General features: G+C 45.5%; 2 protein-coding genes across 14 annotated transcripts in view; one reads left to right on the top strand and one right to left on the bottom strand.

The window, feature by feature from the left end:
* Window positions 1–370: 370 nt before the first annotated feature.
* On the top strand, window positions 371–12,662 carry M6PR (mannose-6-phosphate receptor, cation dependent). Of its 8 annotated transcripts, none has more exons than XM_059682162.1 (9): window positions 378–592; window positions 1,524–1,588; window positions 5,315–5,516; window positions 6,756–6,922; window positions 8,519–8,628; window positions 8,894–9,024; window positions 10,739–10,865; window positions 11,331–11,449; window positions 12,447–12,662. In XM_059682162.1, exons 3-9 carry the CDS (start codon window positions 5,338–5,340, stop codon window positions 12,481–12,483), a joined length of 870 nt encoding a protein of 289 aa, XP_059538145.1. In that variant the 5' UTR covers window positions 378–592; window positions 1,524–1,588; window positions 5,315–5,337; the 3' UTR covers window positions 12,484–12,662. The 8 variants fall into 8 exon arrangements, with proteins under 8 accessions (XP_059538147.1, XP_059538148.1, XP_059538149.1 ...); XM_059682160.1 differs by lacking the exon at window positions 1,524–1,588 and adding an exon at window positions 4,819–4,991 and having other exon boundaries at window positions 379–592; XM_059682159.1 differs by lacking the exon at window positions 1,524–1,588 and adding an exon at window positions 4,816–4,991 and having other exon boundaries at window positions 379–592.
* PHC1 (polyhomeotic homolog 1) overlaps window positions 11,809–19,312 on the bottom strand; it is a 24,857-nt gene continuing 17,353 nt past the window's right edge. For 5 of the 6 annotated variants that reach the window (XM_059682156.1, XM_059682154.1, XM_059682155.1 and 2 more), the window contains 6 exons: window positions 18,798–19,009; window positions 17,880–17,994; window positions 15,632–15,740; window positions 15,267–15,417; window positions 14,635–14,866; window positions 11,809–13,845 (listed from right to left, as the gene is read on the bottom strand). In XM_059682156.1, coding sequence (XP_059538139.1) covers window positions 13,691–13,845; window positions 14,635–14,866; window positions 15,267–15,417; window positions 15,632–15,740; window positions 17,880–17,994; window positions 18,798–19,009 — 974 coding nt within the window. In that variant the 3' untranslated portion in view covers window positions 11,809–13,690. The remainder of the gene's footprint in view (window positions 13,846–14,634; window positions 14,867–15,266; window positions 15,418–15,631; window positions 15,741–17,879; window positions 17,995–18,797; window positions 19,010–19,312) is intronic. The other variant, XM_059682158.1, reaches the window with a different exon arrangement.

The raw sequence follows: 19,312 nt of genomic DNA, 5'->3' as shown, positions 1-19,312 counted from the left end.
TCCCACTAAGGCCTGGAGCACGGGGCCCCACCGTACTTCCGCTTCCACCCTCACACGTGCTTTCTTCAAGCAGACCCACCCGGAAGCGGGCCGGGCATGTGATCGCGCGTGACCACACGTGACGAGCGACGAGCGTGTTTTTCCGCCCCGCCCCCCGCCCCTCACCCCCCCAGCGGAGAAGCCCGGAGGCGGGACTCTGGGACCCATTGGTAGAAAGGCAACCCGAAAAGGTGGAACTAAACTTGAAAATCTCGATAGTGATTGGAGTTGATAGGACAAGGGCGGAGCCTGACGCCCAGGATACTGTCCAATCAGCGTCCAGGATGGTCAGGGAGGGGAAAGGTGGTAAGAAGGTTCCGTGGTCACCAGCCGCGGGGTCTAGTGGGAGGAGCAGTTGCCCAGCTGCCGCCCGGCGCTTCCTGTTTCCGGTTCCCGGAGTGGAGCACCGCGAGGCGCCGTGGGGAACGCTGGCGGTGACAAGCTCCCTGGGACCGGGGTCTGCGGCTGGCCCCTCGCTGGCCCTGTCTCCCAGCCCCAGGCAGGGACTCCCCTTGGGAGTCTGAACTTTGGCCACTCCCTTTGCCCACGACACGTGAGTATGAGGGGTTGGTGAGCGCTCACATCTCGGCGTCGTGTGACAGGGGCCGGGACCACCAAGTCTCCCTTGTCCGGGGTTCTAGCCCCAAACACAGCTAAGGAGCCCTTGAGCAGCGTGGAGGCGTCGGCGAGAGGGCAGGAGTCGCGGAGTCGGAAGGGAGCGATGGGAAGGGAGCGATGGGAAGGGACCCCCCGCGACCATGGAGGGGACGTCCGTGTGTTTGGGAGGCGGGGAAAGGAAAGTCCCCCGGTGTGGAGCGCGCCTGAGGAGTTACCGGAAGCTTGGCCTGCACGGCGAGGAGGGTAGAGTAGCAGCATTGGCCCTCGGCAGTTGGAAAGTTGGGGAAACTAGGATTCCCAGGCCCCTGGGAGAAGTCTGAGCGGGGATGCGTGTGCGCGTGGGGAAGGGGGGCCAGGCCGGGAGGGTGCTGGCGTTTCTCTGTGTCGCGAGCCTCTGCCCTGAGACGCAGAGCTCCTCGTACTCGGGCTCTTGAGCGCGGGCCCTTCTCGCTCACTGGGCTGCCCTTCTGAAAGCGGAGGGTGCAGGGGGCGGACGGGAAGGACGGGTGTGGACATGAGCAATGAGTCAGGGAGACGGCAGTGGAAATGTCGTTGAGAAAATGGAACTCGTGGCTGGTCCTGGGTGAGGAAGACTCCGTGATGGGAACGAACTGCTCCCCAGTTCCTGGTTTAGTTCTTGATCATCCCACTGATGAAGATCTGTTTAGCCTGGCCAGGTAGAGCTGTCATATAATGAGAAAACGGAAGGGAACTTTTCAAAAATCTGCAGTCCTGCCCCCACGCTTCCAAAATACCCAGACACACCGGCACCTTGAGGCTCTAATTGTAGCGCATTAAAGGGGGGCCGCCTGGCCCCTGGATGTCATGCTCTTCCTGATACCTTTTTGCACCCCCGTGTTTATCAGAAAATGTCCAGCAACTAACTGCCTTTATGCCGCGAACCGCCCAAATTACCCCAGTAACTTCGCAGGTATGTAATACTTGTAAATAACCTGTGGGCAAGGAACGTAACCTCTGTAAAGCATCAGTTTGCTCGTTTTTAAGATGGGAGAAGTTATATCTACTTTCCTGGGTTGTGAAGATTAAGGAACATAATCGCGATAAAGCACTCAGCACATGTCACCGAATCAGAGAGAACAGCTCAGCCCAGCATGTAGTCGAACCTCAAGCGAAGAAGGAGAAGGATGTAAATGGATTCTCATCCTAACTTTTTGAACCAATAAACAAGTGAAAGCTCGTTCAACTCAGCTAGTGCTGAGGGCAGGGCGGTCGGCCTGTCATCCTTTCCCAGTTTTGTGAGATTCCTTGTTCTCATCTGGGAAAAGAAGTCCACTGTTAACAGACGAGGAACTGACTTTGAGGCCAAAGAACACAGCTTCCTGTTTGAACATCCCTCTAGGAAAACTGGGTCCTGAGAAGAAAAATCTTGCAAGCCTAGCGTGTTGAACCTTTAAAGTAGGTCTTTAGAGAGTATAAGGAAAATGGCATGCTAAATCAATCTAATAAGAGATAGCTTTTGTTTCTCTTTAGTAACTCAGCCGGTCGTGTGGGTGTTGAGCAATGCGTTAATTTAGGGAAGGTAGGAGTTTGAGGTCTGAGTTCTTTATTCCACCTCCTGTGTGAGGCCTCACTACCCCTTCCCGTTCCTCTTCTTGCTTTGTCAAAAAGAAAGCAAAGCTTTGGCTGCCTTCTGTGATCCCACAAAAACTGATGTGAAAGGAGACGGGTCTGCATGTAGCAATTAAATATAGACCATCAGCTCTGAGGGCAGACTTACCTGGTTCACTCGACTGTGTCTGTCTTCTCATCTGTAAAATAGGGACAGTAATTGTATTTACTGCATAGGGCTTTTGTAAGGATTAATTAATGTATGTGAGGTGCTTCAAACAGTGCCTGGCAGAAGGCAAGCACTCAGACCGTTTCCTGTTGGTGCTTCAATGCGTTTATGGGGCCCTCGGTCTTTATAGCTGGCTATAAATAGTCTGTGGAAACACCTTATTAATATCACGGTAGGGAATTAATGTTTGGAGCACACAGAGTCAGGGAGACAACTTTCCATGCATTTGTGGTCCTAGTGGAGTATGGGAAAGAGTAGGTCAAATGTAAACTTGTTCAGGGGAGTGGAGAAAATTCATTCAGAGCTCAGAGCTTCCATTTTCCTATCTTTAAACTTATTGGTACACTTTAAATCCTGCCTATTTTCAAGATTTTTATTCTAAAAAGGCAATGAAGGTAGTGGACAAGCATGGAAGAGAATTAGAGGATTTTAAAGAGTATTGGAACCAAAGTCCAGACTTGTAATATTGGAAGCATTTTATTATAAATGAGAAAGACTTGAAAGAATTAAATTTTTGTATCAGAAAAATTAATGATACTGCTATGAAATTAACAAATAGCAGTGGCCTAAAGGGTCATTAATGATACCAGAGTGAAGTCTTTTTTACAAGGGTAAATCAGTGTGTCCTAGGTATGAAGATAGATAAAATGAGTTTGGGAAACAGAGCCTCATGTTTCTATTGTAGAGCAGTACAAGCAACAAGTGGATTGGATTTACTAAATTATAAAGTGACTTGTCGACCCCCAAGGATTGTCAGGAATGTGTAGTGTAGAAAGATAACTGTACTTACTGGAAATCTAGAAACTCTTGAAATTTGTGACTTGTATAGCTTAAGTTGAGTTTTGGAAGACTTGTTCAAACTACTCATTTTCACCTAATGAATGTTCTTCGTATCTATATATATAAAAGCCTAAGCGACCCTTAATACCGAACGACTGGTCACTATGATGCGCACTGACCACCAGGGGGCTGATGCTCAATTCAAGAGCTGCCCCTGGTGGTCAGTGTGCTCCACACTGCTCAGCCAGAAGCAGGGCTCATGTCTGGAGCTACACCTGGCCCTGGCCGGGGCTCCTCCCTGGCTGCCTGTCAGTTCAGCACTGCTACATCCCCCAAAAGGTCCCGGATTGCGAGAGGGCGCAGGCTGGGCTGAGGGCCCCCACCCATGCACGAATCCGTGCACTGGGCCTCTAGTAATTAAATAATTGGATGATTTTTCAGAGATGAGACTTTAAAGTAGATAATGCCAAGTTTTAGGTACTATGATTGTTTTATCTCTATTCATCATTCTTCTGGTAAATATGTAGGAAGACTTGGTGCTCCTGTTATATCCTCCTTCCTATATAATAAAACCATAATATGCAAATCAACTGAACTACAGAATGACCAGTCGCTATGATGCGCACTGACCACCAGGGGGCAGATGCTCAGCGCAGGAGCTGCCCCCTGGTGGTCAGTGTGCTCCCACAGGGAGAGCGCTGCTCAGCCAGAAGCCAGGCTCATGGCTGGCGAGCGCAGCGGTGGTGGCAGGGGCCTCTCCAGCCTCCACGACAGCGCTGAGGACCCTTCAGGGGATGTCCGCCTGCCAGCTTAGCAGGGAGCAGGCCGGGCTGAGGGGACCCTCCCCCACCCCCCAACCCAGTGCAAGAATGTTGTGCACTGAGCCTCTGGTATCAGTATAAGACAGGGCCCAAAGTACTGAGTCTCTTTCTTTTATATCTTTCTTCATAGCTTTCAAACAGACCCTTTCAAGTGTTAAAGTGTAATTTGAGTGTTACAGACCCTATCAAGCGTCAGATTATAATTTCAGTGTTATCTTAGGGAGGGCACTGGTCTAAGTAATATTTATGAACTCTAGCCCCTGCACACACTTCTCAGCTGTTCATTTTCTATGTTTATGGCAAGTTCCAGGCAGAGCCCCCATCCCTCTGGCCTCAACCTCTTCCCTTTAAATATGTGGCCAGCAAAACTTGTTTGATCCTGCCAGGAGCATATTCTTGTGTTAAAGATTAAATCTTGCATGGCTGGTATAGTGGAACTGCACAAAGTTTAAAGTATTAAACTTTAACTGAGATACCGCAATCTAACTTCACCGAACAGTAAAGAGGCAAGGATGTCTCTACTCAGGCTGTCAGAATTCTTTTTCCTTTCTGACTGAATTAGACTGAAGGTTATATATACGAGCTTCCTGGTGCAGTTGCTTTTGGCAAAGAGCTATTAAAATCTATTTGTTGCATATGTCAAAGACTCTTACACTTTCTGCATAATCAAAATTTCATACATTGGTAGTACCTAAGTATTCTGTACCTTTTTGGTCCTTCTGACAGTTTCTAGAACAAAATATGTGTCTTTTTTCCCAGTAGAACTGAGGAGTTGGTAAACTGCTTTGGAAGTTGAGATATTCTTTTTTAAGCACACCTTGCAGAAATTATCAACAACAGCCTGTAGACAGTAACTCCTCATCAAGGCCAGCACTGTCCTCTTTGCTGAATGTACATTGTGTCCCTGTCCTGAAGGGGCACAGGAAGGACAGCAGGTGAGCAATGGTGTCAGCTAGAAAGAGGCTTTCAAAATAAGTTTGGGGGGGACGAGGAGGGGAGGGAAGAAGCCTAGAGACCTAAGAATCCAATTCAGAATATTAGGAGACAGGAAAATAATAACTTGGATGGCAGCTAAAAGTTTGAAATAGGCAGATACAAGAAACAAAACCAAATTCACAATAATGAAGAAAACCGGCTATTGTAAAATATGAGGTGATAAGTGGAAGATGAAAAGGCTTTAAAAAATACCTTCCATTTAGTACACATTCATATGCTTTATCTCTTTTCCTTCTCTTCTGATCCTCCCCCCTTCTCCCAGCATATACACTTTCTCCCAAAAGGATGTCCCCCTTCTACCGCTGCTGGGGGACTGGACCACTGCTGCTGCTACTCCTGGCCATCACGGTAAGAGAATCCTGGCAGGCAGAAGAAAAAACCTGCGACCTGGTAGGAGAAAAGGGCAGAGAATCAGAGAGAGAGTTGGCTGTACTGAAGAGGATGACACCCCTGTTTAACAAAAGGTAAAAATGAGAAGAACCTTAAAGAGCTAGAGAAAATCGTTATTTTTCCACCTCGCCTCTCCAGACAACCTCTGGTACTCCCACCTCCACAGACCCAGCTCCCCAACTTCAGATAGTCCCCAGATCTGGACCCCAGGACCCGACAGACCCCAAACTCCCCCACCCCACCCGAAGTACCCCGGGCCCCAGGGGCTCTTGGAGGCAGGTGGTTAGAGGTGATACTCACCAGAGAAGGGCTTTTTTGTTGTTATCCTCACCCCAGTATATTTTTTCCATTGATTTGTAGAGAATTGAAGGGAGGGAGTGGCGAGAGAGAAAGCAACATCGATGTGAGAGACACATCGATCGGTTGCCTCCCGCAAGTGCCCTGATGCACACATGCCCTGAAGGGAGTTGGAGGTCGAACCTGCAACTTAGGTATGTGCCCTTGACGGGGAATCAAACCCAAGACCTTTCAGTGTGTGAGTCAGTGCTCTAACCACTGAGAAACACCAACCAGGGCAAAGAAGGGCTTTTTTAAAAGAATCTTTTTCAACTCTTACTGATTTTATTTTGGCATTACCATTGAATATGGAGGGGATACATGTATAATAACCTCCTCTCTAGCTTTATCAGGGATAGCTGGTGCTATCATGCTTGCTTTTATGATACAGAGCAAATTCTCACCCAGTTTTTAGTAGCATTGTGCATTTCTCTAATGCAGAAGAGTAGTGCTTCTAAGGCTGGATCCAAGAGACCAGCTTGTAGGAATTTAAAAAGCATTATTAAATGCTTTCATGAAATAGGACTTTAGAAGTATCAGATAAGCATATTTATGCCTATACACATCATCATCAGTGTCAAGAATCTTCAGGTATATAAATCTGAAGATGACCTTTAAGGAACAAGGGAGTATCCCAAGAACATAGACCCTTATTCACAGGGAAATGGTAGCTAACACTTTAGCATAGTCTAGAGCAGAGATACTCTAGGAGTATCTAACTGTCTGGATGGCGTATTTTAATGCCAAGTCTTAGGTACTGTGGCTGTTTTCTCTCTATTCATCATTCTTCTGGTGAATATGCAGGAAGGCTGTCAGGGTCATTGTTTCATGATTCAGCAAATATTCACTATTACATTTAGCCATGACATCAGATAAATTGAATGCACCTTTTTGGGGGTCAGAGGTTGGGGGGTAAAAGGAAGAAGGGCTCATAGCTAGTAACTCTTCTCTTCTTCTTTCTCCTCCCTTCCTGACAGCTTTGAGAGCACTGTGGGCCAGGGGCAAGACACGTATATGTACAGATTCAGGGTGTGCAGGGAAGCTGGTAACCACTCCTCCGGGGCAGGCCTGGTGCAGATCAACAAAAGTAACGGGAAGGAGACAGTAGTGGGGAGAATCAACGAGACTCACATCTTCAATGGAAGTAAGACTCTCACTGTTGACTGATTAATTGATCCCAAATCAGTCTCTCAGGCAATCCTATATGTCCCTCCCCGTCTCTTCAGAATATCATATGGTATGTGTGGTTCAGCATACCTCAGACTATAAACCACAGGGTACCTAGTCCCACAGCTCAGCTCCTCTGGAGCCAGGGCTCAGGACATTTATGTGTTTGTTTTAAAGTTAGGGAAAAGCTTATGCAAAAAAAGAAGAATTTAGTGGAATTATATAGCCTGGAGTCCTTTTAATACTTAATGCGTATTTCATGCTAGGCTTGAAAATATCAACCACGACCTTTTCTCATCAGATTAATCAAACTTTGCCAGTTAAGTTATAAGAGATCAAGTTTTGCCAACCAGTCTACAAAATTTCTCCACCAACTTGTGATAATGATGGTGATAACATTTCTCAAAAGTCAGTCTTATTGCTGGAAAAGATTACATGAGCACCTATAATCTAATTCTTTCCCTTAAGGTAGGGGTGGGGGAACCTTTTTTCTGTCAAGGGCCATTTGGATATTTATAATATCATTTGCAGGCCATTATCAGTTTAAAAGTTAGTCTCCTGTATTTGGTCAAACATTTAATTAAGTCACCCCTAAAGCCTTGATGGGGCCAGACCAAATGATTTCCCTGCCCTTATGCAGCCCTCAAGCAAGGCGTTCCCCGCCCCTGCCTTAAGCAGATAAATTATCCCCCCAGTGCTATTTGCTAAATATAAATGACAAAAGACTAGGTTTTGACTCGTATCATATTGACTTTAGTGACAGAAATCTTTTCACCTTTTTTTACTGTTTTCATATATGCAAAATTGGAAGCAGAATCCTTACCTTATTGAGCTCACATGACTTTTTGAATCAAATATTTTGCAAAAGAAATTTGAACACAGTAAATACTGGAAAAAGAAAAAAAGAAGAAGAAGAAGAAATGCCTCCCAATCTTAAAAAACATCCACTTTGAACTAATCTGTGGCTAATTTAAATCTTGGGCTTTCTCCACCACCCACTAATTGTAAGGGGCCGCTTCCTTTGATGTTAGCAGGTGGTCAGCAAATGTGCACCATTGTTAAGAAATGAATCACAATTAGTTTTGCACTATCAGGAGCCTACCTCTAATGTGGAAAATTAAGATTTTTTTAAATTTTTTTTTACATTTTTGTTGATTTCAGAAAGGGAGAGGGATAGAGAGATAGAAACATCAATGATGAGAGAGAATCACTGATCAGCTGCATCCTGCACACTCCCTACTGGGGATCGAGCCTGCAACCCAGGCATGTGCCCTTGGCCGGAATTGAACCTGGGACCCTTCAGTCCGCAGCCGATGCTCTATCCACTGAGCCAAACTGGCTAAGGTGAAAATTAAGATTCTTGTATGAATATTTGATTCTTAGTTGTCAAAGCAAGGGAACATAAAGCCAAATTTTAGCTTGGCATTTCCAGTACACAGAGTTCATACTGATGAGGGTTATTTTAATTAAAACCAATTTGTTTGAATGTCCCAATTCCATCTTACCACAGTATCCAGGTCTGCCTCTACTTTTCCCCCACCCCCAAAGCTCCATTTTCCTTGTCCCTCCTCAGGTAATTGGATTATGCTGATCTATAAAGGGGGTGATGAATATGACAATCACTGTGGCAAGGAGCAGCGTCGTGCAGTGGTGATGATCTCCTGCAATCGACACACCCTAGCGGTGAGGCGCCCTGGGGCACATGAGCCTAAAGAGAGAAAAGGACTGACCTGAGGTGGGAGAGACTTTCCAGAGGGGACAGGATACTTTGGGATGGATTAGGGAAAACTCGAGGTTCAATTCCTCCCTGTATCTAGACACCCATCTTCATACATGGAAAATAGGCTATTGGACCAGGAAAACAAATGTTTTGGAGTTTAGTGGGGGGTTTTTCTTTATTTAGATGGAGTCAAAACATTTTAAATGTGTTTTGTCCTTTCATCATCAGGACAATTTTATCCCTGTATCTGAGGAGCGAGGCAAAGTCCAAGATTGTTTCTACCTCTTTGAGATGGAGAGTAGCCTGGCCTGTTCCCCAGAGGTCTCCCACCTCAGTGTGGGTTCTATCTTACTTGTCACGTAAGTACTCTTTTTTTCCCTTATCAGTCCAAGCCTTTCCCTTTTTTCTTTTTTTTCTTTTTTAAATCCTCACCTGAGTATATGTTTTTAATGATTTTTAGAGAGAGGGGAAGCAAAAGAGAAACACCGATCGATTGCCTCCCACACAAGTCCCAACCCCGGGGATCAAACCCACAACTTGGGTATGTGCCCTGACTGGTACGACACTCCAACTGAGCCACACCAGCCATGGCTCCCTTTTTTTTTAACTCATAATTTCTTGGATGCATATGGGCATAAGCTCTGTGTGTGTGTGTGTGTGTGTCAGAGAGGGAGAGGGAGAGAGATAATTGGAGGGTGAAGAACTTTGTGAGAAAATCCTCATTAACCTCTGACTATTCAAGTTTTTAAAAATGAGATTTGTTTTGTCCCCAATAAATATTCACATTTGAAGGTGCTTTCCCCCCCCCCCCCCCTACTGGAGGGCTGGACAGTTTTTAATACTATCCATTAGAATAGTAATTTTCAGCCAGTGTGCCATGTGATACACTTGTGTGCCACAAGAATTTTTAAAACATGCAATACCTGACTAATCAAGGGCACTGACCTCTTTTCCCTTAGATTAGCAAATAAAAAAAGACAACAGCCAGCTGGGGTGGCTCACTAGTGGAGCATTGACCTATGAACCAGGAGGTCATGATTCGACTCCCTGTCAGGGTATACTGGTATGCCCAGGTTTCAGGCTGGATCCCCAGTAGGAGGTATGCAGGAGGCAGCTGATCAGTGATCCTCTCTCATCGTAATGTTTCTATCTCCCCCACTCCCTTCTTCCCTGAAATCAATAAAAAAAATAATAAATTTTTTTTTTAAATGATGACAGCCACCCTATCTGATGTGGCTCAGTTGCTTGGAGCATCGTCCTGTGCACCAAAAGGTCATTCCGAAACCCGGTCAGGGCACATGCCCAGGTTTCAGGTTCCATCCCTGAAGAGGTGCATAGAGGAGGCAACCATCAATGTTTCTCTCTTTTTCTTTCCGTCTCCCTTCCTCTTTCTCTAAAATCAGGTTTTTTTTAGCTCTGGCCAGTGTGGCTCAGTTGGTTGGAGTATCATCCTATACACTGAAAGGTGGTGGGTTCAATTCCTGGTCAGGGCAAATACCTAGGTTGGAGGTTTGATCCCCGGTCAGGAGGCAACTGATTGATGTTTCTCTCTCCCTTCTCTTCCTCTCTCTAAATCAGTTTTTTTTTTTAAATGTATCCTCAGTGAGGATGTTTTAAAAATTATTTTTAAGTTTTTTTAAAAATGAAACAACAAACACAGCATTAGTCCTCTGGTATGAATGAATCAAAATTATACCCCTTTTTTTGTCAGATTTTCAAAAAATAGTTTCTGGTGTGCTGCAGAATTTTAGTAATAGCTATGTGTTCCATGAGATGGTTAAAAATTGCTGCATTAGATTATTAGAACTTTTGGACAGACAGAATCATGTATCTAAGAGTGACTGTTGGCAGAAGTCAGTCATTTTTTTTGTGAGCAGTTTGCTTTTCTCAGACTGACAGTGCTCTAATTGGTTTTCTAGGGAAGCTACCCAGCCCCTTTTAATTTCACTACCTTTTCCCCCTTCTTTTTACAAAACACAGCTTACGAAACAGCTAACAATGAGAACAGAGATTATCCTTAGTACCTGAGTTTTACTATTTCTTGGTTTTTAAGTATAGCTCTTTCTTCAACAGGTTTGCATCACTGGTTGCTGTCTATATCATCGGGGGGTTCCTATACCAGCGATTGGTGGTGGGAGCCAAGGGAATGGAGCAGTTTCCCCACTTAGCCTTCTGGCAGGATGTTGGCAACCTGGTAGCAGTAAGTAACAGGGCAGCTGGCCGGGCCTGTAGCCTGCATACAAGGTTGAGTGACCAACCACCTGGTTTGCCCAGACTGAGGTTTCCTGAGACACAGGACTTGGATGCTAAAACCACAAAAGGGCCCAGCAAGTCAGTTGGTTGCCCCTAGTACTGAGTAGTATAGCCTCTTACTGTCTGGCCTTGCGAAGACTTGGCTGGAAGAGCAACACTGTTGCTTAGATTTAAGAATCTGATATAGCTGTTCAGGGGCCTAGATAGGAAGAAGGTGAGACCTAATTAGAATTTTTCTCCTATTCCCTCCACATTCAATTTAGGCTGATCCTTGGAGCTTTGAGGGTTTCTCTTCATTATACCTGGAGAAAACTAGTGCTTGCCACATTCTTAGACCATAAATATACTCTGCCTTACCGTAAAGTTGGTTATTCCAAATGACCATTTTCTTCCTTTGTTTCTTTCCCTACAGGATGGTTGTGACTTTGTGTGCCGTTCTAAACCCCGAAATGTGCCTGCTACATATCGTGGTGTGGGGGATGATCAGCTGGGGGAGGATTCAGAAGAAAGGGATGATCATTTACTACCAATGTGAATGCACTTTATACGCCCAGCTTCTTCAGTCCCCCAAACCAAAGCATACTCAGCCAGATTTCTTAAGCAGTCTATTGCAGCCTCTCATCTCACCCTAAATGTTGCTCTTGCTTTCAATTTGCTTTTGGTTTACATCCTTTTCTCACTATAGAAATGCCTTCCCTATTGTTCCCTATTTTTGTTTTCCCCTCTAGAGAGGTACTATAATTATAATAAGGCCTGTGACAAAAGGCACTATGTCTTGGTATAGGAAGGTACATGTAGGACTAGTTATGAGCAAAAGCATGTGGCAGCTTTGCTGGCCTTTTCAAACACATTTTCACAAGTTTTTAAGACACTGGAATTCTTTAATTAAAAAAAAAAAGGAAAGAAACATTATTTATACAAGGTTTGATTGCTTTCATGCTCATAGTCTCCATGAGAATTTGCATGTAAGTTCCTGCTGCTTGGAACTGCTTTGCAGTCAATACTTGGTTGTAGTCCAAGTAGTCATTTGGTCTGAACCTGGGGATGTGGTAGACCTGCTTCTCCCACCTGTGGGGTTAGGATGGGAAAAAGTGAAATTTCCCAGTTAGAGGAGTATAAGGTACCATCACATCATTCATTGGCATTTTAGTAACTTTGTAGCTGGAATTGGCCCTGGATTGTGGTCTTGTAGTTACTAGTTCACATGTAGCCAAAATGCCTAACCCACAGGTCTGATCGTTAAACAGGGAAACTGAAAGTGATCTCTCCCACTTGGAGTAAAAGTTGGTAAAGCCTTTCTTACCAGTGTTTCTAAACAGGTAGCACTTTCTTCACAGGCTTGTCATTTTGACTATTTTTTCAATCTTCTGGAAAGGGAATGGAGGTAGAAGCAGGACATCTAGGGCTCTGCATTCTCTGCTCTAGGCGTGGGATTCTACTATGCCTGTCCCTGCTTCTGGCTCAGGGAAGTATCTTCTTGCCCACATTTCTGTGGGGAGTTTTTAATGCTCTCCACCTTTCTATTTAGGCCATGTGCCCAGAAACCTGGCCTGATCTTTATTTAATAGTGAACCTGTGCCATTGAAGAGTAACCTGGCTCCACAGGGCACCAGAGGATGGAATCAACAGGCAGGGGCCTTTTATAGCCTTAGAGGAGAAAATGATATTATTTCATCCTTGGACTTTTAAATACTGTTGGAATGACTTTTTTCTTTATAAACAGGGAAAATAATGTTACAGAAAACATCTTTTTGTTATTTGTTCACACCCCTCCCCACACTCTAGTGTTTTAAAAATGAAAAAAAAAACAAACCCTAACATTTTTGTACAAAAACACTTGAAAGATTAAAAAAAAAAAAAACACATATTGGCCTAGTCATTTGTGTGAAAGAAGGTAGAGACTAAAGACACTGGATTAGAGTAAGAGACAACTGAGACCAATTTTTATCCTTTTACTGAAGAGGAAAAAAATACTGAATATTTTTGTTGTATAAGGAATAGCGCCTAAGGCAGGCATTTATCCTCCTGACCTCAGCTCCACACACTCCTGTTTTATAAAGCTATTGGACACAGCAGAGTTGGAACTAAAAAGGTAGAAGACATCAGATAAATTGGAAGGGAGTAGGGAGGATACAGGAAGAATGACGACAGCCACATGTGTGCCAAACACTTAGTCCCTGCAGCAAATCAGAATGATGCCAGCCAAGTGCCTACACTAGCTGGTGAGCCTGCCATGGATGGAGGAGAAAATGTTCAATAGTAAGGGAGTGGATGATGACAAAGAAAACTGGGCCATAGCTACAGTCCGACAATCCAGAGGGAGTATTGGATTTTACCGCTTGTGTCAAGCTAGAAGACCCCCCCTCCTCCCATTGGGGAGGTACACCTACCTTCCACCCATTGCCTTGCCTTGCCATACTGTATCTTATTGGAGAACTAAGACCCTGGCTACCCCACTCCAGAAAAAGGCTGAGCAGTACTAGTTCTCTATAGAGTTCATTTTTATAAAGATTGGATTAGGGTAGGTGAAAATGGTAAGAACTGTAAAGATTTTAGAAAATAAAGTAGAACCCAGAGAAAATGTCCAAGCTCCACCATGTAGCACCAGCAACCAATTCTTGCACATTCTTTCCCTGTCTTAGAAATCCCCTCCACAGATTTATGTAATTGGAAAAGTTATTTATTCCCTGTAAAGTCTGCGGGCACCAGGCAGGTTATAGCCTGGACAGTGGGGAGTGTCTGCCTTAGGCTGCTTTGTGCAAGAAGGCCACCTTAGGTCTCCTTGAGGACGTTGATCTTGGCGCAGATCTTGAGGGCTGGGCCCAGCTTGATGTTCATGGCACTCATAAGATGTTCCTCTTTAAGTAATAAAAGGGCCTGTCCATCAATCTCCTGGGAACGAAACTCCTCTGCAATCTCTTGACAGCCTAGAAGAAAATGGGAATATGTATGAGAAAGTATAAGGTAGCACCACATAGGAGGGGGAAACTCGATGAAAAACATGCAAACGTAGCAATGGTTAATCCCAAAGTACGTGTCCTAAATTCAGTAATATGAAGATTTGAGATGATAAGCTTTGGAAGAAAAGGAAACCAGCAACTGGCTATTTAAAAGAAAGCCAAGATCATGGAGGAACTACGTTCCAACCAGAGAAATAACCTCATTCAAATAGCCTTAGGAGGGGGAAAGGGTGGGGACAAAAATAAATGTTTTCTTTTACACTGGCAAGAAAAGTTCAAACGAGCCTTTGTGACACGTTTAAGAGCACAGAACTCAGACAAATAGCAAGAAGGGCAGGGAGATTTCTGGAGAAAACCATCCCTTTGTCAACAACAGCTCAAACATTCCTGCTTTGAAGAGAATGGGCAATAATGGCCCCTTATTTTCTAATCCCCCTCTCCACTGAAAAAGTCTATCCATGGTAGGTGTCACAATCACATAAAAATGTGCTTTATCCAAAAATTAATGGTAAGAAAGCTGAATCATACGAGATGAAATACACTGAAATTGCTGACATAACAGAAGATGACAATCCAGATGGAATTAGTAGACGGGCCTGTAGGCAAGTAACTTGAATAAATATCAAAAACAGTACAGCCTTCAAGCCTCTACTGCTTAAAAGTCAGTTATGTTCCCTGTTCTCGAGGCCTGTGTGAAGAGCTCAGGAAAACTAAGTATATATGTGACCTGAGTTCTTTGGGATAGGCCCTCAGTACCTTGTAGAGAAGCGATAAACTCATACACCTCCTCTACACTCCAACGGCTGGGATTGCTGGACAGGAACACAGGGTTGATGCCGTGTAATTCTGGGGTAGGTGGAGCTGTATTGGGGTTCCCCAGGTCTCGATCTCCATGCCCCACTCTCACTGATAACGGCCCAGGAGATGTTGGGGAGAGTGCTTCATCATAACTGGAATTATCTGAACCCCGGCTAGAGTCCTCTTGACCCTATAAAGAAAACCGAAAGACAGTGAGATCCTGAGTAAGTTTCCTCTGCCCCCCCAACCCCCCTGGGTTCGGGTTCATATCGGGCATGGAGGAAAACTGAATCTCACCACAAGGGAGGTAATTTGTACTTCACTTGCAAATGTCCAGTCAGTCACCTGTCTACTCTCAAGTGCCTTTCAAGTATAAACTATCAACTCTTGATTCTCCCCTTCTACCAATGATCTAGATTTTCCCTACTCAAACGTAATATAAGGATTAATGGATGTATAAACCAGTAATCACAGGAGAGAAAGAAAAGTCAGGATCTTGGAATGTGGAGTAAGGCAATCAATGCAAAACCAGAGTTCTGATCTCACACTTTTAGGCCCATTTTAACGGTGGCACTGGGACAGCAGCTCACCCGGTGTCGCTTGCCCTGGATCTTGGCACGGGCGATGTCAGAGGAGCTGCGGCGGGGTCCACGCCGACGAACACGAGCATAATTGGCTTCTTGAAACTCTTTCATTTTTTTTCTCTTCAGCCGAAACTGGTGGCTACAGCTCACATTATACCTACAGATCAGGCACATGTAAGAGATCAAAGGTGCTACAGAAAACTACCTTGTTACCCTAAGCTTGTGAATTGGTATTTTAAGAGCTGATTTGGGGAAGACTATGAAAACAAAGGAGACACTCAAGTATCAGCTGTGAGATTGATGATCCTAGGGAAGAGTTATAATATTAGATGAAAAAACCACTGCTGAAAGTGAGGGGGAGTGCCCAGTACCTCTTGGCACAAGTCATGGAGCAGAATCTCTTGGAGCCTCGAAACTGGTCTGCAGGGGCGTACTTCCCACAGTATTCGCACTTCAGGAGATTGGCCTTCTTATCTAGCTCTGAAAAACAAGGCATCACTCGAAAGCTGCAGGGGTTTATGCTGCTGCTCAAACCATCAGTAGGCTCAGAACTGGACTCTAATTACTCTCAGAATTTGCCCCCAAAGACCTACACCACCCTAAAACATAAAGTTCGAATTCCAGAATCCCAAAGGCATGTTCATTTTAGTCTTCCTATCCTTAAGCTAGACTATTTCTATTTTGATTACAAATTTTATCCCAATCACACCCTCAGATTTCAGCCAAGACTGCATTTCTGAACAGGAGAGAGGAACTAATTACTAATGCCTAGAAAGATATCCCTCCCCCAGAAAGTTCCCAAAAGCAGAAAGGAAATGTAAATAAGAGTCTTTAATATCCTATCTAATAAAAGAGAAACATGCAACTTGACCATACCCCCAAATGCTTCCCATTGGCTAATCAGGGTGATATGCAAATTAACTGCCAACCAAGATGGCAGCTGGCAGCCAGGCGGCTGAAGCGAACAGGAGGCTTGCTTGCTCCAGTGATAGAGGAAGCCAAGTTTTACCGCCTGCCACTGCCAGCCTCTTAGCTGCAGTCTAAGCAACTATGTTGCAATTATAGAAGCTAAACAAGCTCCAGAAACCTGCTTTCAGCTAGCCTGCCTCGGAGCTTAGAGCGGCAGTGATGGCAACAGTATTTCAATTATAGAACCCAAACAAACCCAGATGCCTGCTTTCAGCAGCCAAGGCCTCAAGCTGGAGCCGGCCTCAGATCTAAAGCCGGCTCTCAGTTCCAGTGACAGCCATAGAAGGTAAATAAATCCCAGAATAAAAAAAAAAAAAAAGAAAAAAAGGAGAGGCTGGGAGCTTCAGTCACCAGCCAGCCTGAAAATGGCCCTCAGCCCCTCACCCAGACTAGCCAGGCACCCCAGTGGGGACCCCTACCCTGAAGGGGGTGTGACCAGCTGCAAACAGCCATCATCCCCTCATCCAGGCTGGCCAGGCACCCCAGTGGGGACCCCCCCACCCTGATCCGGGACACCCTCAGGGCAAACCAGCCGGCCCCCACCCGTGCACCAGGCCACTATCCTATATAGTAAAAGGGTAATATGCAAACTGACCCTAACAGCAGAAGGACTGGGAATGACTGGTCACTATGACACACACTGACCACCAGGGGGCAGACACTCAATGCAGGAGCTGGCCCCTGGTGGTCAGTGCACTCTCACGGGGGGAGCTCTGCTCAGCCACAAGCCAGGCTGATGGCTGCCAGTACAGCAGTGGTGGTGGGAGCCTCTCCTGCCTCCTAAGGATGTCTGACTGCAGTTTAAGCCTGCTCCCCGCTGGCAGGTGGACATCCCCCAAGGGCTGCCGGGCTGCCAGAGGGATGTCTGATTGCCATCTTAGTCCCAATCCCCCGAGGAGCGGGCCTAAGCCAGCAGGTGGTCATCCCCTGAGGGGTCCCAGACTGCGAGAGGACACAGGCCGGGCTGAGGGACCCCCCTCACCCCCCGCCCCCCCGAGTGCACAAATTTTTGTGCACCGGGCCTCTAGTAGATTATAAAACCTAAAGAGAACTGGAGATTTAGAAATATCCTATTTTATTTAGATTATCTTTTGAAAAATATACCCTTATATTAAACTAGAGGCCTGGTGCACAAAATTTGTGCACTCAGAGGATGGGGGGTCCCTCAGCCTGGCCTGCACCCTCTCGCAGTCCGGGAGCCCTCAGGGAATGTCCGACTGCCATGGAGGTGGGAGAGGCTCCCACTACCACCGCTGCACTCACCAGCTATGAGCCCGGCTTCTGGCTGAGAGGTGCTCCCTCTGTTGAGTGCACTGACCACCAAGGGGCAGCTCCTGCATTTAGTGTGTGCCCCCTGGTGGTCAGTGCACATCATAGCGACCGGTCATTCCACCGTTTGGTCAATTTACATATTAGCCATTTATTATATAAGATAATTTAACAGCTTACTTTAGCCTGATAAAAATCTCCCTAATCCTGTGGAACTCCTTTTGTGTGATTCTACATATTCTAGTATGTGATATAGTATCTGTGTCTGGATGGACATTATGTAAGTCCCACTTTAAACTGATGATTACTATTTTATACTGAGTCTTCAAACACATCTGCATGAGCCTCCTTCCCCAGACGGGTCTCTAAGTAAATACTTACCAGCAGATGGGCTGTCCCCTCCCAAGGGGCCACATGACTGGTTCTCATTCAGCCCTGTCAGGAGGCCAGTCTGTAGAGGCTTCTCAGACTCTTTCAGTAACTGAGAACAACCCACCTGTCCCAGAAGAAGGTCACAGTTAAGTTAGCCTAATTCCTTTCTGCTTCTCCATAGCTTTCCCAGCGTTTCTCACCATAAGTCTTTGCCTGGATTTCTAAGCTAATGGTCAAGTCTGTTTCAGAGAGAATCATTTTCAATACGGGAATCAAGAGTCTCTAAGAGGCTTTTTTCAGACAAACACTGGAGAACAGAGTCTTACCCTGGCTCCCTGTTTTGTCCTTTTCCTTCCTCAGTTGAGGGAATGCACTAGGAATCAGGATACCTATGTTCTAGTTTTGCAACTTGTGGTACTTAGAATAGTCCATTAACTTTCTACCACAATTTTCTTCATTATAAACCAAACCTAGTTTGTCTAACACAGGGGTCCTCAAACTATGGCCCGCGGGCCACATGCGGCAGCCAGCCGAAAACATTTATCCGGCCCGCCGGGTGTTTTTGCCGCCGCTATCTGTTGCTTAGCAGCCGACTAGTTTTTTTTTAAACTATAGTCCGGCCCTCCAACGGTCTGAGGGACAGTGAACTGGCCCCGTTTAAAAAGTTTGAGGACCCCTGGTCTAATAAAATATTACAGCTTTCAAGGTCACCTCCTGCCTTTTCTTCTCTTCTTCCCAAAATTTTCATTTTCTGATCCACATATTATTCTTTTTCCCTTCCTTTTACAACTCACCAAATGAACAGCAGAACTGAACCATTCTCTAGTAACTAACTAGTTCTGAGCCTTCTGATTTAGTGGCATTTGAAAAGGCAACAGTCAGTCTAAGTCCCCACTTGAAAGCCCCACCTTCCGGCCCCGCCCTCACCGGGAAAGGTTCTGCTCCTTCCTGGATGACGAAGCCTTCAATGATGTGGGTGAGAATCTGAGGCTTCACAATGGCCTGTGGGGGTTTTGAGTCGCCCATCTGTCTGGACACCATGGCTAGTGTAGGAGGTGGTGCTGATGGCGCAGGTGCCAAGGATATTAGTTCACTGTTTGGGGTATTAGCATTCACACTGGTCACTGATTCAACTTTCTCTGGAAAATAAACACAAATTAAGGAATAGATATGGGATAACGTAACTGACCCCTCTATTAGCCAAGCCAGCCTAATCTTCCACAATAATACATGTTCACCTTTTTTTTTTTTTTTCAGAGAGAGGAAGGGAGGAGGAGAGAGGGATAGAAACATAAATGATGAAAATCATCGATCAGCTGCCTTTTGCATGCCCCCTACTGGGAATCGAGTGGCAACATGGGCATGTGCCCTGACCAGGATTCGAACCGTGACTCCTGGTTCATGGGTCCATGCTCAACCACTGAGCCACACCATCCGGGCTG

The sequence above is a fragment of the Myotis daubentonii genome, chromosome 2 (assembly GCF_963259705.1).
Source record: "Myotis daubentonii chromosome 2, mMyoDau2.1, whole genome shotgun sequence".
Taxonomy (NCBI): domain Eukaryota; kingdom Metazoa; phylum Chordata; class Mammalia; order Chiroptera; family Vespertilionidae; genus Myotis; species Myotis daubentonii.
Note: the sequence above shows the minus strand (reverse complement) of the source record. Positions and strands in the feature narration are given on the sequence as shown.